This window comes from Tiliqua scincoides, chromosome 8 (genome assembly GCF_035046505.1).
Source record: "Tiliqua scincoides isolate rTilSci1 chromosome 8, rTilSci1.hap2, whole genome shotgun sequence".
NCBI lineage: Eukaryota > Metazoa > Chordata > Lepidosauria > Squamata > Scincidae > Tiliqua > Tiliqua scincoides.
This window is the reverse complement of record NC_089828.1, coordinates 44,108,064-44,135,107: the sequence shown is the minus strand read 5'-3', so window position 1 is coordinate 44,135,107 and position 27,044 is coordinate 44,108,064. Positions and strand designations below refer to the sequence as shown.

Sequence of the window (27,044 nt, the reverse complement as noted above, 5' to 3'; positions counted from 1 at the left end):
GGCAGGGAACATCTTGCCTCATGGCTCTTTAAAAGGGCCATGTTCACCAGTAATATAATAATCTTATTAGTCACGCAAATGAACAAGGTAACTAGCCAAGGTAAGTGTGGCACAGACCCCTCAAACCAAATGGAGAGAACTGTTTGAGCCTCACATCATGTGTGCAAATCAAGTGAAGTGGTATTGTCATTTCCCAAGGTGGAAATGGTCCCCCATTGACACAGCCTAAACCAGGATCAACCTTTGAAATCATCGCTTTGTTACAGAGGCTGACCTACGAGTAAAGAAAACCCAAGGACTGGGGAGGGGGCAAGGGTGGGTTGAGAGCTTCCAAGCAGGAAGTAGGCAGGCTGCATTCTTTAAGCAATACTGACAGAGAATTTACCATGTGTTTGATCAAGCTAATGAGCGCCTTTAAGACTCTTCCCCACTCCTCCCCAGCCAACCATTCCAGCTTCAGCAACAGCTTTGCATTTTGCCTTTCACATTTCAGTTCACTGTGGATTAATTCTCGTTTGAATGGCAGCAACCTAAGTCAACAATAATCATCAAAATCCATTTTTATCACCACCTCTTGGATTCACAGGAATGCACAGCCTCCCCAAAGCCCCAGCCGTCATGAATAAAAGCCAGCCTCTCGACCCCTGCTCAACTTTCCTGTAGAAATTACTAGCCCAGAGGTGAGAAGAGGAGAAATGCAATTGTGTCAAGAATTTCTATACAGTCCCATCAGTGTGCATGATTCACCATTACTCCCCCAAGCTTGCACTGGCCAGTCTCCCCCTGTGGAGCCAGCCACCCCCATGCACAGCTACAGAGCCACCACTGTGGTCCCCTGGACAAGCCAGTAGCACACACTCAACAATCCTGACACCAATTCTAATGGCAGAAACTGCAGCCACTGAATGAGCTCTAGGAATATCCTGCAACTCTGTACTTATGCTTCCTTTGAGGCTTCCAAGGCATAAATTGCTTGGTGCAATAAGAGCACTGGAGGCTGGATTTGGGTGGGAGAGTGGGTAGAGCTGCACATGCCCATAAAGCAGGCTCCAGTATAAAACCTTCAGAGAGTGCCAAGAATGATGCTGTAGGGCAGTGATTTGCAACCTTTTTCATCTCACAGCACACTGACAAGGCACTAAAATGGTCAAGGCACACCATCAGTTTTTTAACAACTGACAAGGCACACCATGCTGTCAATGGGGTCTCACATCCCCCATTGGACCTACTAATAAATGGCCCTCTCCCAAATTCTCGTGGCACACCTGGGGACCATTTGTGGCACACCGGTGTGCCACAGCACAGTGGTTGAAAATGGCTGCTGTAGGGACATTTCTCCCTGCTATAACCCCCCTCAAAGCAGCACTGAGGTTACCACAGATCAGTACTGCCTACCACAGATCAGCTGTAGCTGGTGCAAGCTACAGCCACAGCACTCTGCAAGCCAAAGATAGGGATCGCTATTTTGTTTGTTTTAATGGGGCTTCAGCTTTTGTGGATTTCGGCACCCACAGGGGGTCCCGGAACCGAACCCTCATGAATGCGCTCACTATATCAGGGGGGGCTCTGGGGGGAAATCCCACAGTCTGACAAACCCCAGACTCTTGGTTTTTTTTAGTTAAGAAGCCAAGTTTAGAATAGTGGCAAGTGTTCAACCCACTTGTAGTCCTGGTGCATGTTTCAGACAGGAGAAAAAGTAATGCGAATACATCATGCAAGAGAAAACAGGAATACCAGTTCACTTACCCGCTGCTGTCTGAATGTACCCGGCCAGAGTGCAGATTCTTTTCTCGCATTGCCCACCGGGAAGGAAGATCACAATGACAGCCAGTAAAGAGCTGAAAGCCAACAGTGTACAACCTCCAGAACACAGGACCGCACTTGTCTGAGAAGGAAAGAAAAAGACAAGCAGGCATTTTATTAGGGAGGGAAAGACCTCAGTAAGATTTGTTACAATGAAATTTGTCTGTTCTTGGATCACTGCCAAGTGTTGCCAAAGCAAAAGGGTCCGAGTTGGCAAGTCACACCTATCTAGTTCCAGATGTGCCATGGCAACAAAAGATAACTTTCAAAATGAATTATGATGGGGTATGGGTTTGGAAGCGATCATGGACTGAAACGATTCATCACAGAATCTCCCCGTGACTTAAGAACGCAAGAGCAGCCTTGTCGGATCAGGTCAACGGCCCATCTAATCCAGCTTCCTGTGCCTCAACAGTGGCCTACCAGATGACTCAGAGAGCACACAAGACACCTATATCCCAATCCCACTCCCTTCCATCTGACATTAAGAAATAGCCTACTTCTACAACCTGGAGGTTGGATATACCGATCATGGCTTGTAACCATGATCGGTATATGCCAGTAATTGCTTTTTCCTCCATAAATATGTCTACTCCCCTTTTAAAGGGCATCTAGGCCAGGTGCCATCAGATGAAAGAAAATATCTAGCACAGGGATGTCAAAACCCTGGCCCAGGGGCCATTTGCAGCCCTCAGGGACAGGAACCCCCAATCCGGCCCGCAGGGAGCCCCCAGTCTCCAATGAGCCTCTGGCCCTCTGGAGACCGCACTGGTTCGATGTTACTGCACTCACTTTGAGGGCCAACTGCTCAACCTCTTGTGCGAGCTGCAGGATGAGGGTTCCCTCTGCTGCCTTCTGTTTCACGTCTGTGAAGCTACAGCAAAGGAAAGGCGGGTCTTGCTTTGCGCAAGCTCTTTTACAGGCCTTGTGCTATCATGAGACCATCATTCATTCATATAAATTCCATCTCTAATATATTCGTTTATGTAACTTTATTCAAATTAAACATAAATTAATTCTTTTTTCCTGGCCCCTGACACACTGTCAGAGAGATGATGTGGCACTCTTGTCAAAAAGTTTGGACACCCCTGATTTAGCATGTAATTAAGCAAGAAGCAAATGTCCAATTCTGAAGAGCACTGGGTGAGGGCAAAGGTTGGCAAGGTCTTACACTGGCCAAGGAACTACTCCAAGAGGTTGACCCCTAAGCTCAGTACATCATCACCCACAGGCCCTTATTCCTTTACAGGGTTGAAGATTACTTTCCCAAATGTGAGATTCAACAATGAAATTCCTTTGGAGAGGGCAGAAAAAAACCTCATTACAGGTTTTCAAACATTTTTCTGTTGAATTAGCTGCAAGCAACAGTCAATGCCAAGTTTCCCTTGGATTTAATATTCTCCTTTTGTTCTTCCCCAAAGAGGATTGTTAACACTTATCCTGCTCCTCAAATCAAAGCAGAACTCAGGACAGATCAGGCCTCCCCCGCCTCCCACGTTCCAGCGCTTAAGCTTGCTGTTAAATCTATTGCCCACGGTTCACCTGCCACTCAGTCCTGGGGGTGATCAGGATTCCAGGGCCGGGTGATAATAGCAAATGTATTACATGCATGAAGGGATAAGGTATTGAATACAAGTGCCATTAGACTCCGCCGATGCATTTCACTGCCTCTGCTGATAGATAAAATGGATCCAGTTACCAGGCGCGCCTGAATGTTTCTTAATTAACACAGCTTCTTGGAAGCCACCTTGCTTCTGACGAACAAGGCCTCACTTTGTCCTGGGAGCAGGGAAGGGGGGGGGAAGTGTGAAAGACAGGGCTGCAGGCACTTTGTGCTAAAAAGATATCAGCATTTTGCACCAAGAAACCAAAGTTCCAAAGATGCAGGGGGGGAAAGATGTATACTGAAGTACACACACTCTTCTCCCTTCCTCCCAAAATTTGCATCATCTTAAAATTAAATGTAGAAGCATACAACAGAATCAGAACCAAACTCTTCTGCAAAGACAATCATAACAAAACATCAGCCTCGCATACATCAACTGCCTATAGCAGTGATTTTCAAACTTTTTCATGCCACAGCACACTGACAAGGCACTAAAATGGTCAAGGCACACCACCAGGTTTTGGACCCTTGACAAGGCACACCATGCTGCCAGTGGGGGGCTCACATCTCCCACTGGCCCTATTAATAAATGACCTTCCCCCAAATTCCTGTGGCACACCTGTGGACCACTCACGGCACACCAGTGTGCCACGGCACAGTGGTTGAAAATGGCTGGCCTATAGACTACAGGCAGTTGACAGATCACCAGCATGACCCCAGTTTCCTCACAGGTATTCTGTAGTGGAATTTTTCTTTCATGAACAATGATACAGGCTCACATAGTTGTTACTTGCTCGTAATCCATAATGCATTTGCTGAAAGGCATCTCAACCTTTGGATGGCATTTTATTGGCTTTCCAGTTGGAGGCTGTGATGACTGAGCATCCCTTGCTTTCCCTCTCAGTCTCCATCTGTTTCCCTCATGGAAAGCCCCAGCCTAAGATTCAACAGGAAAGAGGCTTTTCTAAGTTGTTTTGAAACCACCACCATTATCAAAGGATCGCCTAGCCAGAAAGCACCACAATATGACTTTTCTATCTTCATCATCAGGATCCAGAAAGAATAGCTCTGCCATGCTCACTGAGTGGGCATCCAAACTCACTTAGCCATACCAGCAGGTGGGAATGTTCAGGTGATCATAAATCAACTGGCTAGAGCAGTGCCCTCACCTAGGATGAAGCTAAAGGATGCTGGAATATGTATTATCCTGCTCTTTCAGAATCTGTGTGTGGCTGGATCCACCCACCTCCCTGGCAGCAGAGAGGTTTGAAAAGCCAAGGCTCTAAGTTTCATTAGGAACCAATGAGAGGCATACTGGGGATTTTATTTGTTTTAATGTTTCCCTATAATTGCTGGCTTAAACATTTGCTAGACTTGCACCTGGGCATTTAAGCACCTAGATCATATTGTAAGCCTGCTTGTACTTTCTCTTTTATCTCCATGTTACTTTTTTTTCTTTTAAATCTCCCACCACTTTTTAATAAACTCGCTAGGTATTCAACTCTTCACCTACCTTTTATCAACGGAACTCAACCACAGCCTTGCCCCAGTCCCTCTGGCTCACTGGTAGCATAGGTTTTTGGGAGTTCTTTATACAGCTGGGAGGGGAGGTTTCATGGACAGTCCCTCTGCTTGGTTTTGTCCTCATGGGGGCAGTCCAGTCTACCAATTTTGTCCCTGAACAAAGGGGCTTCTCCCACATCCAGAGGCTAGTTGACATTCTTGCTGCCATGTACATGTTAACAACCCCTGACCCCAACTGCATCCCCCATCTGGAAAGGATGGCCCTGGCCTCAGTGAACCCATGCACTAGTCCAGTGGTTCTCAAAACTTTCCCACCCTGCAGCCCACCTTCAGTGCAGAGCTTGGCAACCTGGAAGTGTTGGCTGTGATGCAATGGCATCACCACATCACTGTCAAAGTTTCAGGGTTGCTGAGCTTTCACATTTTAATGTGAAAAGCCATCTATGGAGTGCGTTCTCACTGATGAGCATGCTTTCTTCAGCAAGAACATGATGCAACTCAGCCCAGAGCAGGGTAGAAGACCGCCAAACAGAGCTTGGGCTCTGCTCCAGGGGATGGTTGTTTTGCATAAGAAATGTAAAAGCTTGGCAATCTGGAAGAGTTGGTAGCTCCGGGTGGCATTTCATGACCCACCAGAAATCAGATCACAACCAACTTGTGGGTTGCAACCCACAGTTTGAGAAACACTGTACTAGTCATATCCATAATGCAAAGCTATCTATGGGGCTGTCTTTGAAGTTAGTCTGAAAGCTCTGTGTGAACACCGCATCTACTAGGGCAGCCATTTTCAACCACTGTGCCATGGCACACTAGTGTGCCGCGAGTGGTCCACAGGTGTGCCACAGGAATTTGGGGGAAGATCATTTATTAGTAGGGCCAATGGGGATGTGAGCCTCCCATTGGCAGCATGGTGTGCCTTGTCAATTGTCAAAAACCTGATGGTGTGCCTTGACAATTTTAGTGCCTTGTCAGTGTGCCACAAGATGAAAAAGGTTGAAAATCATTGCACTAGGGTATGGCCTATTACTAGCACCACTGGTAGTCAATTCACTTCTGGGCTCAATCTAAGACCCTAGTCTTGGCTGTTGAAGCTCTCAGTAATCTGGGACCAGATTTTAAGGGCCATTCATTTCTATATAAGCCGACCTAAAGCCTTGAAATGAGCCTTCAAAACCTCTTCTGGGCCTTCCTCTAGGTAACCTGAGACACGGCCTTCTTCGTGGCCATACTGCAACCTTAAAAGTTTCCCATGGGGTTTACATGGGATCCTGGCTATCCATATTTAAGCGGAAATTGAAAACATTTCCTTCTCTGCAAAGCCTTCCAAAGTGTTTGTCAGCTGCATTACGGCTCAATTTTCATCTTCTTTTCCTGCTTATTTTAGAAGTATTTTAATATGAACCCATATTCTAGCATCTTATACCATTTTGAATTTCAGCTATTGTATTCATTTCTCAGTTGAAATTCTCAGAAAGGCAGAATACAAATTCATGAAAATCAACCACCAACACCATTGCTGGAGACATTCCAAAACTTAACTACTTCAGTTACCTTTTCTGTTTCTAGTCATAATGATTCAATACTTTTACCTAACCCCTTAAATATGAACCAAATCAGCAGCAACAGGCTTATAAGTCTAAACTGTAAGATAAATTTTTCAAGCTGTAAAGAAATATAAATGCGACTGACATGTGACTTAAGAAACATTTTGACAGCAACATTTAGTGAAAATAGATGATCCTTACTTGCATGAATGCCAACAATCTTGCATTTCAATACACAGGGTGTCTAAAAAAAGTATACCCATTTTAATGATCTCTAATTCACACATACTTCTTTGTAGAAAACCTGCAACCACTGGCATAGCTAGACAGGGTACAAAGCGCTAAGTTTTGCAGGAAGCCTCACCATAGTGTATAAGGGCCCATCCCCCTTAGAGCCATTCCAGGCAGGGGAGCAAAACAGAGGTGTATGCACGCTGTGGTGAGGCTCCCTGCAAAACTCAGTGCCTTGCACCCCCTATGCTATGCCACTGCATGCAACTCTCACACATCTAAGAGAAGCAACTGAAGAGATGGCTGGAACCATCCCAGCACATACATACGTTGGTGGATGTCTGCAATTCCTTAGCCAACAATGTCAGTGGTGTATAGACACCAATGGGGAACATTTTGAGCACTTTAAAAATTCATTAATTAACTGGGTCAAGCAACTGTATGTACACTACATGTAATTCACACATATGTGAATTACAGCATAATAAATTTGACACTAGACATGTGTATGTTTTCTTGAGACGCCTTGTATTACATATTCAGGTGAGCATCCGATTTTCCCTTCTAGCAACAAAGGACTCCACGCTTTACAAGATCACATCAAAAGGAGACCTCTGCCCATATCTTTAATAATTACATTCTCAAGATCTGCCAAGTTCCTTCTTACATTATGGTTTATTAGCTACCAAGATCCATTTCTTATCTGACGATATTAAAGAAATGAATAACCCTGACCCTGTAGTCTCATTCTGATGACATTATAAGATACAACACCTTCAACATCAAAGGGTTCACAATATCAAGGTGGTGTTTTTTCTTTTGCTTTCAAGACAGAGAGATAACCAATAATCTCTGGATATTGCAAATTGCAGGGGAAATAACTAGAGCTAACGAATATTTATACTTATTCTAAAGAAAAATAAGCATCTTGAAAATTTAAGCTCCAAAACTTGCTCTTTAAAAAACAAACTGTACCCCAATATGCAGGTGTATGTGTTTGCTGTGGCATACACACGGTTCCTCTTATAGTACTTGGCAGGTGCACTGACGCGCAGCCCATGCACACACGAGTGTGTCCAAAACAGAGCTCACTTGGCTCAAGGGACATTTGCAGCTCTGCCACTATAATCCCTGCATGTCTCCTGGAAAATGTTAACCTGGTAAGTGTACCACAGCACCAGTGTGGCTGATCCCTGGCCCATTGCTCTACCTGGGCTAGATAAGAATCCCATTGGGTTTTGCTCACAACTGTCCACACCCCATAAAAAGTAAAACTATCATGGCTTTACTTCACAATGTGACTGCTACTGTTTTGACACTCTGAGCTCTACCCATACATGGGCAGGGCTTTCAGGAAAGCAGTACAAGTCAGAGCACAAGATATTGCCAAGTGCCATCCTGTTCCCTCTTCACTTATTTCATCTTTCTTCTGTAAAAGACAGATCAGTATACAGAGGAACAGAGCACCCATCCTCCAAGTGATACAATAGGACGGTCCTTTTCCAGCTCCCCTCTCCTCACTCTGGCTCAACCATTTTTATTTTAGCTTTGCACCAAAACCACATCTAGTGCCAATTTGTGGTAGGAAACAGCTTCTAGATGCATAGTATGAAAGATTTTCAGAAGGGTGATTCTTATTTATTTATTTTCATTAGGCTACAAATTAGCCAGGATAGAAATATGGGTGGATTCATCTGGAAGACTGAGCTGGTGTTTGCCATTTCAGCCCTCAAACGGTTGTAGTTTCAGACAGTGTGTAAACTGGAATACCTCTCTGCCTCAAGTTACGATTCCCTAACCTCTGATGTTATTGCACCCATTTTATTCCGGCCATATATTTCAAGAAGCTTGTGGAGATTTTTGGTCAGGAACAAAGCAGTTCCCTTTGAAGTTTATGCCATTTTTAGAATGTTGGATCTTGCATGCTACTCAAGATCTTCTAGTACTATTCTGCCAAACAGAATTGTCAAATCCCAGATCTGAGTCCTGACCCAGTTCATCCATCTGCCACTCCAATCCAACACTGGATGCTTTACTGAAAACAGTATTTAGGGACATATTTGCAATCTATCTTGCAGGAGGAAAAAAAAAAACACACCAAAATTGGAACCTCAAGTAAAAGCAAGAACCATTTCCAATTTTTTTTTATTTTTTCAGAGTGTGTAAATGCCACTCTTGATAATCAACACACCCACAAAAATCATATAGAGATCATATAGAGATCCGCAAAACATGTTAAAGCAGTGAGAATGCAAAAAGAGGCAGCAAACAGAGTCAGCTTGCACCACCATTAAAGACACATGGGTTACATAAATCAAAACGTCAGTTAGGTGGAGTCTTGTGAACAAAAAGCTTGCCTTTAAAGAAAGAAAAAGATTCTCAGGATATTTGCCATGTTCTTCAGCTGCCTGGTACAATCACAGAAACATCTGCAATTTCACAACTTACTAGCACAGACTGCAGACTAGAAACTTGCTTATACGAGTCATACAATATGCAGCCCAGTTTTGTGTTTGATGTGCTGTTCACAACTGAAAATGCAATCCTAGGAACGCCAGCACCAAATTCCACAGTTGTGTGGTGAAATCACTAGGCATATGTAGCTTATGTACAAAAGGAACAAATCTATCACTGGTTTTTCTTCTTCAGCTCCTCCCAATTTAATCTATAAGCTCCCTGCCCCCCCCCCAACAGAAGCTAGAGGCCCAAATCAGTATTCACCTGCCTCCCTTCAACTGGCAGGGAAAAAATAATTTCAAGTGCTCCATTATTAGAGATTCCATTTGGTATTCATAGCTGGCCTCCCCCCACCCCCGACAAGCCATAAAAGAAATTCATTTTGCTCTCTTCCCCACTGTACGTGTTGCATTTCCATAGGTGGCTTTCCTGCATCTAATTTAACACTAGATAAGCTCCCATTAATGGATGCTTGAACCTTTGCAAAAGAGCCAGGCGAAGCATTACCAGGGCCAGCTGTCATGTGCATACCCTTGCCAAGCTAGTTGGCCAAAATTATGCAAATACATCATAGCTCTGCAACTCTGCGTGCATGCGTAAGCACACACAAGAACAATAAAACTCCAAACTCAACACCTATTCAGAAGGGCTGGAAAACATAGTGAGCTCTCCTTATCTGTGGGTTCAGCATCCATGGATTTGTGGTCACAGGTGCCAAGACGACAGCTAGAGGGCCTCAGAGGACCTCCCAGATGTGACCAAGTGGCTTCCGATCACATCCAGGAGATGTTCTGAGACGCAGGAACTCCACCTCAGAAGGCCTCCAGGACCCAACTGGAAGGCATCTCTGCTTTGGGCCAACGACTTCTGAAGGTGTCCTGAGCAGGTCGGGAGTTCAGGCATGACCTCTAGAGGGCCTGGTGTGGCACCCATGTAATTGTGGTGCCGCATGAGCCCCCCACTGACCTACAGAATTTGGTACCTGCAGAGGTCTTGGAATGGATCTTCCGCAGATACCGAGGGCCCACTGTATTACAAACTTTCACCAAGATGCCACTCACTCAAGCAACCAGATGCCCAAGATTCTGCCACTGAGCCCGTACAGGCTATGCCCAGCAACTGAAAGTTTGTGTCTCGCTTCCACAAACCCCTCCATCCTTTCTCCCTCACTGCCCTTTGTCTAAAACTGTCCGAATGCCATTTCTCTTCCTTATGGTCTCCCCTCAAAACCCACCTTTTCAATGAAGCCTCTAGACCAGGGGTGCCCAAACCCCATCCCGGGGGCCACTTGCAGCCCTTGGGGGCTCCCAATGCGGCCCGCGGGGAGCCCCCAGACTCCAATGAGACTCTGGCCCTCCAGAGGCTTGCTGGAGCCCATGCTTGCCCGATGCAAGTGCTCTCAGCATAAGGTGACTAACTGTTCAACCTCTCACATAAGCTGTAGGGTGAGGGCTCCCTCCACTACTTACTGTTTCACATCTGTGATGCAGCAGTGGCAGCGAAGGAAAGATCGGCCTTGCTTTGCGCAAGGCCTTTTATAGGCCTTGAGCTATTGCAAGACCTTCATTGATTCATAGAATTTCCATATCTAATATATTAATTTATGTAAATTTATTCAAATTTGAAATGTAAATTAATTCTTTTTCCCCCGGCCCCCAACACAGTGTCAGAGAGATGATGTGGCCCTCCTGCCAAAGAGTTTGGATACCCCTGCACTACAGGATGTCAGTGCCCCATTGACATGACTGCATCGGTGCTGCATTCAGTGCTCCTGTAAAGTTGGATAAGATTGAGCCCTAAGGCCCCTAGTGTGAATTCACGGCAGAGGAAGTCCCAACTCACAGCTCAGTCTTAGCCACTATGCTAGCATACAGATTTTTAAACAGCCCAGTTCTGGAAATTAGAGCTGCATAAGCAGCAAACATGGTTTGATTTTGCTCAGTAGTTACAACTTCTTTGCTCTTCCAGAGTTGGTTAAAAATCAAGCACCAACATTTTCAGCAAATGTTCTTGAAAAGGAGAATCTCTTGTTCTCATAACTTGGGGCTGCATTGCAGCAGCATTGGCGCTGGAAAATTGGATAGCTGGAAAGCTGCCCAAAGTTACAAAATGAGTAAAATAATGCTTTCTAGGGTTGTAGTAAGGATTGCATCAAGATATGTGTGTATTAGTCATTCTTTTCACTGAGTGATTTATTGTAGCTTTTAATTTGTATAACTTTTTGTTATTACCCACTTAGCAGTAATGCATTTCTCTTTTAGAATTTGCATATGTTAGCTACCACTTGTAGCGTTTACTTCAGCATTTTGTAAAGTTTTTCTTGCTGAAGAATGATGATTTTCAACTTGGTGGCAGACTGTCCTGGAGACTGAAATATTCCCCCATCTGAAAGTTGGCAGTCTTTTGATATTCAGTTTGTCTTAATCCTTGTATAGATGATGGAAGGCCTCTCTTTAGCATGGTATCATATATATATCCTCTTGGAGGATGAACAGGTGAGAGAGTACAGGTACAGATGAAGGGGCTCCTTGCGGATTCAGGGTTGCCACCCTGAAAGTTCAGGATCCATTTGCATGAGTGCAGCTGCTTTTGGGGTTCTAGCCTGGCAAGTTCTGTTCTACCCACCTCTCTCTTAAATGGAAACTCTCTTCCCTGCAGAGAAACTGAAGCATGGGAAGGATGTGGCTGGGGAAGAGGCGGGGTGGAGTAATCTCTTTGCTCTCTTCCAGTAAATAATACATCAAAATGGCAGATCAGAAATGAAATTATCATTGGAAATGCACGGGTGCTGGCTATTAATAACATGCAGGGAGTTGCACGTGGGGGGAAGGGTGGGTGCTTTGTCCACATGATTAATTATGTAGAGATGGTGAGGCAACTCCTGGGTCTGCTGCTGCTCAGCTGTGGGTGGTGGGAGGGATAAAAGTGCATTTTTACTTTGAGTAGACTTTTTCTGTTCTAATCACTTTGGAGGACAGAAATGGAACAACAGGAGACAGACACCTTATGGGGGAGGGTTTGGGGAGGAGAGGGAAGGAGGAAGGGAGATTGGTAGCAAGGTGGAACTGGTCCACAGAATGCTACCAGTTGCCTCATTGCTGAATGCATTGCTGGACATTAATGATGCTTTTAAGCTAACCTCGGCCAAAGGGCCAAACTGTGTGCGGTTCATAGATTTGGAAGGGACCCACAAGGTCATCAAGTCCAACCCCTGCCTGTAGCACTGAGCCTCCACTTGAAGTTCTCCAATGACCGAGAATCTCCCCCTCCCTTGGCAATCGGTTCCACCACCGAACCGCCCCTACCATTAAGAATTTCTTTCTGATATCCAACCAGAAGCTCCTCCCTTGCTCAGGAGTTGTTTTCTTTCTTTCAGGCAGTAGCAGAGACTTTAACCCCTTCGTTGGTGACATGATTTCTTCTAGGAGAAAGGAAAGTTGGAGTTGGAAGGGACTTGGAGTTCATCTAGTCTAAGCCTAGTGGACTTGCTTCTAAGTAACACGCAGATTGTGCTGAAGAGGCAGGGTAGGGTCTTGGTAGTTTGAAATAAAGACAGAATAACAGAATGTTGCTCTACATGTAGCCTTGTTCAGCCCTCGGTGCGCTTCACGAGAATGTGCTGTGGTAGGCCTGCCTCCTGCTTCTAACATGTGCAAAGACACTGCTCTTTGCCCTTGCTGTAATATTTAAGAGTTAAGGTCCTGTTGAGAAACTCTCCCTGTGATCAGCATTTGTTGTTGTAGTGCAATGGGGCATCCTGTGATGAAGATCTCCTCAAGGTAAGAGGACATTTGTTTCTCCCTCCTCCCCCCAAAGGAACCTGATGACTCTTGAGCTGCAGCTTAAAAGAAATTCCGGCTGCAGTTTAAGAGTCATAATCTTGTTGCAGTCAGTTCCATACTCTAATTCAGAGCTTCCCAAACTGAGGCAATGCAGCATCCTAGCCAGGGAAGCCCCGTCCCTATCCCTTTAAGAGGTGGGGGAAGGGAAAGGCATCAACACCATCCCCATGATCACACTGCTGCTGGGGATGGGAGGGTTTATTTTACTTACCAGGAGTCAGTGCCATCCTCCTGAGGGGGTCCAGGGAGCCTTCCACAGGGCTCCCCATGCCTCCAAATATTTAAAAATAGAAAAAAGGGTACTTCAGTTTGATGTGAAACCAGAAGTGCCCTTTTTTCAAACTCCCAAGGAGTTCAAGAACCTCAGCTCTAATTACATGGCATGTGAAGGACTTCTGCATGTCCTGAAACGTCCTAGCCCCCACAGGCTACAGCTCATAAAGACCTATGAGGAAGACATGACTAGAGAACTTGCCAGAATGTTACTTGGTGTTAGTCAACCAAAAACAGTGTCATCCTAATCCCAACCCTGTGTGGCACCTCTGGATGGCAAAACATGGTCAGGGACCATCCCCAGCTCCACCACTGAAACGTCTTGGAAGAGGAGCAGGAAAGACCACCACAAATTCTCTCCAGTTCCGAAGGTTGCCAGATGCAGAGGAAATGCTTCCTGTGGCTAGCAGAGACACAGGCTCAAGTCTTTATTTGCCTAGAGACAGGCAGACACCATTTCAACTAAGGACTGGTTTCTCGAGGCTCTTGCTAGAAGGAAAACTGCCACAGAACCGGTCTGAAATGCAAAGTATCTGCGAACTGGAAGGAAAGAGCCCTGTCCAATTCATTCGTCATAAAATCCGATTAAAAGAATGCCATCGACTTGTCTCAGTGGCCCTCATCAGTAGCGTTCTGTTTGGGAGGAAAATACTTATAAGCAGGAAAGCAACATCACTATTCTCAGCTACTAACACAATAAAAACATCTTTGACCTTTTGGGAAATGCTGGCATCTCACTATTGTCCTTTAGGACACAGACTTGGGTGGGAAAGATTTGGGGAAAAACAGGAAATGGACAGAAAGGAAGGTACCAAAAATAGATCTGTGGGGAACGCATGGGGGGGAAGAGGAGGGAGGGTCACATACACTCCACTCAGTCTATTTTGCAACATCCACATCTGTTGATTTTACAGAGAGGCTTCTAATCACACAAGTACAGCTATTGGGGGTGGGGAAGAGAGAAAAGAATTACTGCAAACTAGATTTGGCACCTCAAGCTCTCCTTTGTGCTCTGGGTAGGTATTCGCAGCCCCCCCCCCCCACCTAACTGTGTATCAAACACAAATGCAGAGCACAGCTTTAAATGTGTGCAAGAACTAAACAGTCTAGGGTGGCGGAGAGAGGCAGCTTGGAGAAGGCAGAATAGGTGCAGAAGATGGGAGGAATTCTAGCTGCTTCTCTACCTTGCTTCTCTGCTCCAAGTTTCATTCATCCAGCCAAAAAAAACCCTTTAACCTACTTTTCTCTCCGAAGAAAATCCAAAGCGGCTAGCAATACAAACCAGTGCAAATAAGCACAAAATTGCCACTACTGTAGTGTCCATAACATCAATGAATATTGAGAGCAGAGAGGTGAGCCACTAAAAAATTTGGTCCCAGTTCATGTTCAGCAGTACTGTTTTAACTCTCCAGTCCAGACATTTGGGGGGGGGGGGGGAAGAGAAGCTGAACTACATTGGTTCAAATGCATAATGGGGGGAAAATAAATAATAATAATAATACAGGTATTTCTATACTGCCTTTCTTGGTCCTCAGATTTCTCCTTAGACTTTATTCAAGGCGGTTTACATAGGCAGGCTATTTAAATCCCCGTAGGGATTTTTACAAATGAAAGAAGGTTCTATCTTTCAAGAAACCACAACATTCAGATGTTTCTTTCTGATCTGGTTTCACATTCTGGCCTCCATCCTCCCACGCTCAGAGCAGATGGAATAGCTCAGCTTGTCAGCTGCTTCAAGGTTGCACGGTGCCAGTGGCCTCGAACTGGCGACCTTCGGATGTTATCTTCAGGCAAATGGAGGCTCAACCTTCTAGACCAGTCCTCCTGCCCTATAGGCAGGAATAGGAACTATCTATCCTTAACCTCTAAAAATTAGCCAGAGTACTCAATCCAGCCTCGGGGGTGATTGGGAATCCCCCCACCGTGCCATTTTTGTGCTGAAAATGCGTTGCCTTCAACTAATTTAAGAGAGCAATTTTTAGCACAAAAGTGGCAAAGGGAGAAATGTTAACTGTACTGTCCATGCTCCCCCCCCCAGCAATGCACACCACACCCATGGGTTCAATCAGGCTTCCCCTGCAGCTAGTTCTTAAGAGCTCCATAGATCGCTTCCAGTTCACTTGTGCATTAAACCATGCATAGAAGACAGGCTTAACGCCCCATGTAATTCAACCCCAACTTTAAGAAGTGGCACTAGTTCAGGCACTTTGAACATGTTTAGATCAATTTCATGCAGAGTAATATCAAACCGTTCTAGCATAAACAGTAAGACGACCACACTGATAACTGGTTGGAGAAAAACATGTTTAACTGTTCTGGTTTGGTTTTTGTTTCTTTTGGAAAGGTTTACACCACAGAATATCTAGGATTAAATGCACACACATACAGGAAATAAAACATCAATCATCCCATTGCAAACTGACCATCGGGTATGAACTGGCTACCAGACTTTCCATCTAGGATTTTTGTTGCAATTCAAGACAACCAAGAGATTTTACTTTCAGCTTTCATCCTGGTTCACTAAAAAATAACAACCTTCCCTGAACCAATTTTTAAGTTCTGAATTGTTTCAATCTCCCAGAAAATACAGCTGGAATACATATAGCCACAAGAATACCTAAATACAAGAGGAAGATCCACAGAAAAAAGCATAACCTCTGAGCACAGGATACTAATCAGCCCCATACTCAATTGCTGTCCTGTCCCCTCTGCAAGGATCCAGATACATTTTTGTGAGGTGGAGGGATTGAAGCAGCAGCAGCCTAGCAGGGCACAATTTGTAAGAGAGATGCAACAAGCAGGAGAACAGTTAACACACACCCTACCCCCCCATGCTCTACCACACAATTGAAATGATGCACATAAGTAGGGATTCTGTTAGCCCCAGACATGGGAGATTCAGCTTCAGCTCAGGCAGAAAACATGCAGCCAAACTGCCTGTTATGTTAAACACATAGTTTGGTTTCTGCACCTACATGAAAGGCCAATTCCAGGAGGGGAACCCCACGGCACATGTACAGGGTCCCATTTTGTCTTCACACTCTTTCTATACTTGTGCAGAGCCTCTGTTAGCTGAGAATCTGGACTGGAAATGTTACCAACAAAGCAAGGACCCCCAACTCTGCATCTCTTTAGCATCCAACTTGGGTGAGGCAAAAATGCTGGACCACTGTCTAGAGTTGGCTCTGAACTGGACAACAGCCAACAAATTGGAGCAGTGGCGTGATGGTCCACCTATTCAAGAGAATGGTATTCAGACTGTTCTGTATGGAGCTGCACTCCTCCTGGAGGAACAGCTTTGCCTTTTGGGGGTGCTCCTATAACAAATCCATCACTGGAGGCGCCAAATGTCCTCAGCATCAGGGAGCACCTTCCACCAGTTATGACAGCCTCCCCAGACAGACAAAGACTAGCCACAGTTATTTACATCCCAGTAACTTCCAAGACAAATGTAAAGCATTGTATATTGGACTGCCCTGCAAGACTATTCAGAAACTGCAGTCACAGCCCTAATGACTGCATTTAGTCAACTGGGTCGAGATGGTGTGAACCCCAAACTAGTGCTTTAAAAACCCTGTAATGGCTTATGGTCCATTTCTAAACAATTCAAGGTGCTGGTGTTGACTTTTAAAGCCCTATACGGTTAGGATCTCTTGGGTACTTGCAGAAAACACTTGCTCCCATGTCAACCCAATTCACTGATAACAGACATCAGAGGCTCTACAATAGCTGCACCCATTCTCAGGGGTTACCTGGTGAGTGGAAAGTGCTTTTTTTGCTTGTGGTGCTCCATTTCCACAACTCTTTCCCCAGAGAAAATTGCCTAGCACCAACCCTGTTTTCCTTCAAGTGTGAAGACCCAGGTCTCTACATGTTTTAATTGTGCTGCTTTCCATTCCTTATGGGTTTTATACTTGTACTTGACAAAACTTTCTACAACAGTATACTTAATATCCCCCATCAGTGCTAAGAATTAACATGTATCTAATCCGTCCACGGGCAATTGACACTAAAGGTGGGGACCAACACTGATAGATGATGCTGTGAAGGTTAATTCAAATATCTTTCCAGGTCCTCCAGTTCATTTCAGTTGGACATCATTTAACTGCCAAGAATTTCCCCAAAGGCAGAAGGTGCCAAGCACTCTCTCTCAGAATGCCATAACCACTTCCCCTCTGGTCAGTTCTCAGGGCTCCCTGGGGAGAAAAAGTGACTAAAGAAATTCACTTGGAGAAATTCATCTCCAAGACATGTAGGGACATGTACTGGCATCCTTTCACCTTGTCCCATTAAAAACAATAACAAAGCACTTCAGCTTCACTTTCAGCCCTTCACCTCACAACCATTGATCACTGCCTTTGTCATCCCTTTATTCCCTCCCCCATTATAAACCAATATAGAACTGCAAGGCAATCATTTTCAGCCAATTATGCCCTAATTTTTTTTTAGAGTTTTAATTAACACAAATTTTCAACCAGTGTCCCACAAAAGGTCTGCTGGTGTGCCGTGGGCCTCTAGAGTACAGCACTGAAAAACTGGTGAAAAGTTCTTCCAGGTTCTTTGGTGGAAGGAGACAGACAGACAATTCATTACTACATACAGTTGCCCTAGAAACAGAACTGCAGGACCCCAAAGTGTCTTCCAGAAGTGACATCACAAGAGGCAAAGATCACAGAGAGGGAAAAAGTTTAAAGTTGCTACCTGTGTGTCAGCAACACCCAAATCAGTACTACAACAGGAATCAGCAACTGGTGGTCCCTGCACCAAAACTGGTTAAGAGATACCTTGACTCACTTGCCAACTCAGAGACAAGGTATGTGCAACAGCCAGGTCTGTGGGACTTTCTAATAAATGGGGGGACGGACGGACTCTGTCCCACTACTTCAGAGTAACTATCCAGTAAAATTGGTTGCTGACAAGGACTTCAGAGAGACACGGACTTTGCTAGTTTAAGCATAAGCCATTTCTTCCCAATGTTGCATATATGTGTTATGTGTAAAACTTGAGTTTGTCTGAGGAGGACCAGAGGGAAAACTGCTGCAGGAGAGGAGGCTGCAGTACCAGCAGTGGGAAGGTAGAGGCTGCTGTGTGCAGAGGCCTATAAAAGGGGCTGCACAAGCAAGGAGCGGGAGATCACCAGGGAAGAGCTGCTGTGAGGAGCCTTGGAGAGCAAGCTCTACAGAGGAAGGGGACCACCAGGAAAGCTGACCAGAGAAGGAGCTGCAGGAAGGAGCGAGCTGGGGGAGAGACCAAGCTGCAGAGCGGAGCTGAAACCTGAGAGCTGAGCAGTTGCAGCAAGGAGCCCCCGGGAGAGCCTCAGAGATCCAGGGAACAAACATCGAGCCTTTGCCTCAGGTCCTGCTGCCTCCTGCCTGCCTAGTGCCTGCCTTAGGTCCTCACTCAATCGGGGAAATTTGGAACAAAGGTGTTTTTTTTTTGGTTCCGTTTCCATTCCTCACAATAAAAGCCTTGAACTTATGTTGGTTTCAGTGGTCTCTGTCAATCCTGCATAACATATGCAACAGGGATCAAATGTATACACCTGTGGGCTGGGCAGAAATGGGTTAATTCTGAATGAACAGATTGTGGTGAAGATGTACACCTGTGCGATAGATTGCCTATCTTTAAATGAAAGAAATGGCAGCAGCCTGTTACCACACCCACCAAGGTAATAAAACAATTTATATAGAACTGTCGTTAATCAGAATTTATTAGGCCACAACAGCATATTTATAGACCCATTGAGGGGTTCTTAATTTGTTTGGGGATAAACAATTAATCACCCTCAGGAGTGGGAGCAGAGCAGACAGGGAGGTTTAACATCTCTTCACAGCCTTTTGGTGGCAGGGAAATTAAAAAAAAAGATTTCACACAGGGGATGAGGAGAGATCAATATTAGTGACCAAGACAAGCAGAAGTGCCCAAGAGTATACTACTAGAGTTCAGAGCAGCCACTGATTAAACAGGTCTCTCAGATGTCAGAGGGGGATCATGAGTTCTTGGGACTGTAGGAATGGTCCAATACTGCCAGAAGCAGTAGCTGGGGGAGAATCATGTTTTCCTAGATTTGAAAGATCTCAGCTATTAAGCTTAAAAAAACCAAACAGACTACAGTTCTCACATAACACCAGAACCAGGGGACATCCACTAAAATTGAGTGTTGGGAGAGTTAGAACAGACAAAAGAAAATATTTCTTTACTCAGCGTGTGGTCAGTCTGTGGAACTCCTTGCCACAGGATGTGGTGATGGCGTCTAGCCTGGACGCCTTTAAAAGGGGATTGGACAAGTTCCTGGAGGAAAAATCCATTATGGGGTACAAGCCATGATGTGTATGCGCAACCTCCTGATTTTAGAAATGGGTTATGTCAGAATGCCAGATGCAAGGGAGGGCACCAGGATGAGGTCTCTTGTTATCTGGTGTGCTCCTTGGGGCATTTGGTGGGCCGCTGTGAGATACAGGAAGCTGGACTAGATGGGCCTATGGCCTGATCCAGTGGGGCTGCTCTTATGTTCTTACAGTCTGCAAACCCTACCTCTTTCCTGTTCAATGGCTGCACTTCTGTGACATCATGGAATACTCAAGGTGTCAGAGAAAAAACAGCTGTCCACTGGGGAAGCCCGCAGGACTGGAGTCAGGCAAGAGGAAACCACTCCTGTTAATCTTTAATTTTTTAAGAAGTTTATCTTGCCTTTGTAATGTATCACCATTACAGGATGCTCCAAGTGGCTAACAAAACATAGCAACTGTTTTAAGAGGAAGTCAAACACAGAACCTCTACAGCAAAAACAATGTCAATGTAAAAAGAGCAGAGAGATTACAGCTCATAGAGATGAAATGACTTTCCAAAGAGTTTTCAGCTGGCCCAGGGTAGGTGGGAGGACACTGAGTTCTATAAGCTAGGTGCTGCTGGCAAAGTTTTAAGAGACATTCCCTCTAACATTTCTCAGATGAAAACGAGGAGGTGTTTTTATGGACTCATCTTCACATCAAGGATCGCTGTCTGAAGACATGCTGCTGGGTAGGTGGATGGAGGCAGCTTCTAATCTAGAGGTTTTTAGAAAGAATCGACCCCAATGAAGGACAAAGATTGGGGCAGGTAGTAAAAAAAACATAGGGACAATTGAAATATATATTTTGATATCCTCTTGCTTTGATCCACTGACACAAATGCAATACACACAGCTATTGAGCAAGTGCCACTCACTTGCCAAACAGATGGTGGTACTGGAGTGCAGAAACAGTAAAATATACAAAGGCCAGAGAGTACTGTGTTGGCATCCTTCAGTGGTATCGCGCTCTGAATGATGGTTCCAGAACAGAGTGTCCTCTCCAGTGCATGAAGCCTGGGTAAAGTAGATATGGAGGATAGACTGTTACCCATGCAGCAAATCCCCCCTCTCCACATCGCTGAAATGGTCCAGTGGAAAGGCAGAAGCCAATACGGTTGGTTCCAGCAGCGTCACAGGAGTTGCCAGAACGTGACTGTGCTCAGCCATGAACTGCCTCAGGGACTCCGGCTCTGGATTTTGCCTCGAGGTTGACTCCTGAAGCCTTTTCCATAACTGGATGTAGCCACAAGGCAGTGGAGGTTTGGGATCAGAGTTTTCCTTCTCTCAGATGAGCTGCCTTCCCAGGCTGACGAGTCCCATCTATCCGGTGGCTGTTTAGTCACCTCTTACGACAAGTACAGCCAAACTGAGGACCTATTCTTATCCCCAGCCCCCAGAGAGTACAGAGCTTGAGGAAACACTGGTTTTTAACCAAAGGAGTTTAGAGGGATCCCACAAGAGCATCAAGCCAACCCCTTTCCCCAGTGGTTCTCAAACCTTTTCAACTGGTGGCTCCCTTGACCTACTGGGCCATTGGCGATGGCTCCCCATTAGGGCTACAATTCCATACATTGTATAGAGCAGTAGGCTGTTCACGAGGATTCTGCAGCTCCTTTGGCTGATTTTGGCTGTTCCCTGGGGACCCACAGCACACAGTTTGGGAACCACTGACTTTCCCCAAGACAAGGCAGTTGATTCAACAGGCACCTGTCCCCTCTTAAAACCCTCTTTTCAAGCATGTAGATATTGGGAGGTTGCCTTGGAGAGTGGCAGAGTTAGGTTAGACTCGGCACATGCTCAGGGCTATTCTGTTTTCCTCACTATTACCTGTCATGATCTCAACATCGGAGCAGCATCAGTTCCATTCTTAAAAGTAAAGCCTTCTACCTCTCATGGCTATTAATAGGATCCAGGGAGTCGCTTGGCAGTTCCCTCCAGCACCTTTCCATTTGCACGTCAGACTCTCCAGTGGCATCCTTCAAGATTATGACCAAACCCGACAGGATCAGACAGCTCATAAAGGCTGGGGGGGACATAGCATCACTTTCCATGAAGGGATCAGAGTGAAAGTCAGCTAGCATTCAGAAGGGAGAAAGTCACAGCACAAATGCACATCTTAAAAATCCACATTGAAATGACAACAAAAACAAAAGCAGTAACACAGAAAACATAAGAGGATCACATACAGGTTGAGTATCCCTTACCTGAAAAGCTCCAAAATCCAAAGCTTTTTGAGCACTGACATGTAATGAAAAAATTCTACACCTGACCTCATATGAGCCGGTCACAGTCAAAACAGACAGTTTATTTAGTGTCCCCAAAGAAAAAAATTACCTTCAGACTAAGTGTATAAAGGTGACCCTTGGCATCTATGGAGGTTACGCCCCACGGATAAGGGAATCTGCAGGTCTGGGCACTCACCAACCTCCGAATGCAGATGGAAATGCCTTCCAGTTGCACCTACAGGAGTTCTGAAGCCCAGAGAGGCCTCATGGTGCCTTTCTGGTCCTCAGAACGCCCCTAGGTATCAGAAGGGCACTTTCAGTTTTTAAAAAAGCAGGAAGTGCCTGTTCAACACCTCCTAGGGGAGCGTTTGGAGGATGAGAAAGGCTGAACTTGGCCTCCCCTGGCCTCAGAAAGCCTCCCATACACAACCGGAAGGTGCATTCGGTCATGCTTGGGATCTCAGGTTTGTCCCTCCACCGCAGGTTCAGAACCCACAGTGAGTTAAACCAGTTCAGAACCTGTGGATAAACAGGGCAAACTGTATATGAAAAATAAATGAATTTCATGTTTAGACTTGGGTCCCATTCCCAAGATCTCATTATGTATATTTATATAAGTAAATAAAAATTAAAAATCCAGGACACTTCTGGTCACAAGCATTTCAGATAAGGGATACTCAACCTGTATATCCAGTATTTTCAGATCACTGTCATCTTCCAATGTAGTTTTCAATCATGTGAGATGAGAAAGCCGACCGAACCTGTTCATGATCCTTACCCAAGCAAGCCCCACTGCCCTGTCTACAGCACACAGGGCCTCTTGCCCCTAACCTTCTGCACGTTTCCCAGAGATTTATGAAATTACACATGGTGTGGAGAAAGCTGATAGACAGAAATTTTGCCACTTGCTCCTGTTCACACTAGAACAGGAGCCACCCAAGAAACAGATTAGAAAGATTTAAAGCAGGCAAAAAAGGAAGGATTCCTTCCTACAGCGCATAACTGATCTATGGAATTGGCTGCTCAAAGATGCAGTGATGCTAGCCTTGATAAATCCAGATCTATTTAATCCCCCTTTAAAAGCTATCACTGTCTATTTGCAACCCCCAGGCTCAGAGTTGGAATGCCTTTGAATACAACTTGCAGGACAGCAAAGACAGGAAAAGGCCACTGTTCTGTTTCTGGGCTTCCCACTGCGACACCTGGCTGGTTGGCCACTGCTGAAGACAGGATGCTGGACAAAACTACTTTGGCCTTACCCTGCAAAGCTTCTTATACTATCAGACTTAGCCATTCCCAACACAGGCTGCACTGTGTTCATTTGACGGTTGGACCCACACACATGAATGCACACAACCCATACGTACTCCTAAGCCAGTGGTTCTCACACATTTAGCACTGGGACCCACTTTTTAGAATGAGAATCTGTCAGGACTCACCAGAAGTGATATCACAACCGGAAGTGACATCATCAAGCAGGAAAATTTTTAACAATCCTAGGCTATAATCCTACCCACACTTGCCCAGGAGTAAGTCCCATTTACTACCATTGTTAAAATATACATAGTAACTTGTTAAAAATACAGATCTGTAACGTTTCCCCAAATGCAGTCACATACCATGGTAGCATGAAGTCTAATATAGTAAACATAAAATATTGAAATGAATCGGGACCCACCTGAAAATGGCTCGCGATCCCCTTAGTGGGTCCCAACCCACAGTTGGAGAAACACTGTCCTAAACCATTAGCTGCTTTGAATCCTCAAACTAGGAGTGTTACCTCTTCAAACCACCACTACTGGGGCAATGGGGGAGGTGGTGGCAACAGCAGTAAAAATAAGGATGACTAGAACATTGCCCACCTAGTAGCTCACTTAGACACTGATCAGGGTGCCAATGAGCCCTCCTTTGGTTCCTTTCTGGGCCCACTGGGGAAGGTGTGCAAGGAGTGGGGTCTAACCACTGAAACATGGCCAACTGTAAGGGTGGTTCAGGAAGAGAGTTGGACTAGATGACCTTGTGGGTTCCTTCCAAATCTATGATTCTATGAATTGGTAGCCTGCACATATCCGATCCCTGCAGGCCTACTACAGTTTTATCCAAGCATGTTTAACATTTGTTCACATTAAGGAAAAAAGAAAGTTATTCTCATCAGAAGAAAGAGAAGAAGCAAAGGCCTACTGTTGTTCGGAAATTTCTCCTTTGAGGTTGGCAAGCAAATGTCAGTGCATTTATTTGCAATGCTGTGCAATGCCACAGATATGAACAGTGGTGACTCTTAAGAAACCACAGCTTTTATCATGGAGCAGGACAAGCAATGTGCACATGTGTGGGGGAGAGAAGAGGAGGCAGGGTACGTGTCTGGCCCCACAGCTTGTTGTCTGGCGTGACTCCTGAGAACATATTTCAGACAAGTCCAATTTTGGACACAAATCTTTTCACCACACTCAACAGAGACCCCTCACCATCACCACCCTATGTGTATCGTTCGTCATCTAAGTGTCCAGGCTTTTTAAATCAATACAGATTAGGCTTTACCTCACTGCTACCTGATTAAAAAAATAAATTGACAGGGGGCAGGAAAAACACCCACTGATGGGAAGGTGTGCCTATTCACTCAGTAGACTAGCCCCTCTCAGTAACACAGAACAGAAAACAAGCAATCTAGTTTAAAGACATTCTCTCATCCATTATACAAACGTTGGCTTTTAGGACAGGCTTACCAGCCAACACTATCAGAGGCAATGCATGCTTCCCTGGGAGCAATTTCATTAAACATGGTGGGACTTCCTCAGAAGCACACAGGCTCCACATCAGCACTCGGCTGAACCTGCCTCAAAGTCAAATCAAATTTCAACATGGGAGAAGAAATCAAGAGACAGATAATATATATTCGATTCATTACCAATGTTTGATGGAGAGAGAACTAACTGGCTGTGCCACAGTGCGTGGTTTTTTTAGTGTGTGCATTTGAGAGAGAGAGAGAGAGAGAGAGAGAGAGAGGTGATGGATGGTTGAGAACAGAGAAAGGAAAGAGGCAAAGGAAGACATTAGCACATCAATGGCCTAGCCCATGACCTCCATCAAGACAGGCAAAGAGACTTAATGAAATTTTAATTAGACAGTACCTCGGGGGCCATCATTGGTTGCCAGATCAGGACTCTCCGTCTCCCAGCATGCCTTCATTATTGCGCCAAAGAGAGAGGTCCTTTCCCACTAACCCCACCAATGATATAGTCATTGTTAGAGGCACATGAGGCCCCTATACAATCCGTCTGATTGGGAACATTGCTGCTAAAAACATACCCAGCAGATAACACAAGCCAACACACATTTTGCTGATTTGTAAGTCAGACCTACTCCTGGATATATCTGGGGCGCCGATTCCAAAATTGGCATCAGTTTTGCCCTATCACGTCTAGTTTTGGAGATGCAGCATAGCCTTGTTAGTGAATGGTTCAAGCAGCTTTCTTGTGAGGAAGCTGCTTGAACCATTCGCTAAAGAGGCTATGCCATATCTCCACAACTAGATGTGATAGGGCAAAACTGATGCCATTTTTGGAATTGCCGCCCCAAATCTGTATAAAGCCCACACATTTTTCAAAATGCACTTCTGACTCTCAAATTCACAGGCCTGTGTAATACCACTTTTCAACAAAAATGTTCACAAAGTAGTTTTTTAATTTCCCCTGTCCTAAAAAGACCATTATCTAAAATGATGCAGAAGAATCGTAAGCAATAGCCACTAGAAAATACACTGCTCCAATGAAGGTCAGTTATTCTTTCCTTACTAAATATAAAAAGGAGCACCACTTTAAAAAAAATCACCTCTTTGCCCAGTTAGCAGGGTGCCAGATAAAACCATTTATTTTTCACATTTTTATACTGCCCTTCCTCCAAGAAGCTCAGGGGGGTAAACATGGTTCTTCCCCTCCTTACAACAACCCTGTGAGGTAGGCAAGGACAAAGGTGACAGGCCCAGGATCGCCCAGGAAGCTTCATGGCCAAGTGAGAATTTGAACCTGCATCTTCCAGGTCTAGGTCCAGCTCCAGAACTAGTACACCCCCCTCACCAACTAGTATCTATAGGACACAATTTATGATTGAGATTCCCAACCATATAAAACATAAAAAGTCATCTAACTTGGTGCTAAAAGGGGACCAAAGACCACCTTCTTCAGCACCCTGTTTCTGACTACAACCAAATGCCTCTGCATGCTCACAACCAGGCATTCCCAATCGTTTGTTCCAGCACCTAGTATTCAGTGGTAGACTGCCTCAGTAAAAGGCAGTTCCATTTATCATGGCTTTAGAAGGTGACAGGTGGATTTATCCTCCATTAATGAACATGGCCTCTTTTACAGAGAAGGCACAAAAAACAGGCAATCTCTGTTGTTGATTTGAAGGGGGGGGGGTGTTTTCTAATGTGGTTCTCACTACTGGCTTCAGTGTATTTTTCTGTGAGCCTGGGTTTTTCTGCTCTCCCATGTCTCCAATGTTTGGATTGCATTGTGCTGCTCTGGGCTGTTTCATTTACTCCCTTTTAAAAAAATACTTTAATCCTTGAAAGCAACCTTCAGCTTTTCTATGAACTGGAAAGGTGGAACAATCAATGGGCAAACTCTGGGATCTGTCTTTTCTGTAGTCATGGTTAAAACACAAAAGTTGCCTTACTAGATGGCACACAGGTCTGCTTAGTTCAGTATTATGTGTAGACAGCTCCTTATGGTTTGTCTCCAGCAACTGGTATATAGAACTGATGCGCTTCTGCTCATGGAAGTTTCATTTCATTATCATACCAAAGCACATGGTTAGAACTTTCTTCTATGAATTCACCTGAACCTTTTTTTAGAAGTTATCACCTCATCTCATGGTACTGAATTCCCAAGTTAAAATTATGAGATGTGGGGAACAGGATAGTCATCAGAGTAGATCGAGATAAAGGCAGGGCTCGGTCAAAAATGGAGAAGTTCCCTTCTCTGGTTGGATAGACATGTAGTAGGTTATCTAGATTTGGCCACCAAGCATGGGCACCAAGACTGATGGATTTAAAAATGACTTCCAGAAGCTTGAACACAAAATCCATACCTTCAAGTTTATAGAGAAATCCACCATCAGGAGTCATATGCAACACACATTTCCCCAGGGGCTGTACCACCGAGGTGAAGAAAACTATCTTTAAATTTGCTCTGATATTATACAAAGAAC

At 44.9% G+C, this 27,044-nt stretch overlaps 1 protein-coding gene across 1 annotated transcript in view; it reads right to left on the bottom strand.

Moving 5' to 3' along the window:
* Positions 1-27,044, bottom strand: part of LHFPL7 (LHFPL tetraspan subfamily member 7) — a 110,977-nt gene that overhangs the window by 75,734 nt on the left and 8,199 nt on the right. Inside the window, exon 2 of the mRNA XM_066636438.1 lies at positions 1,747-1,885. Coding sequence (XP_066492535.1) covers positions 1,747-1,885 — 139 coding nt within the window. The remainder of the gene's footprint in view (positions 1-1,746; positions 1,886-27,044) is intronic.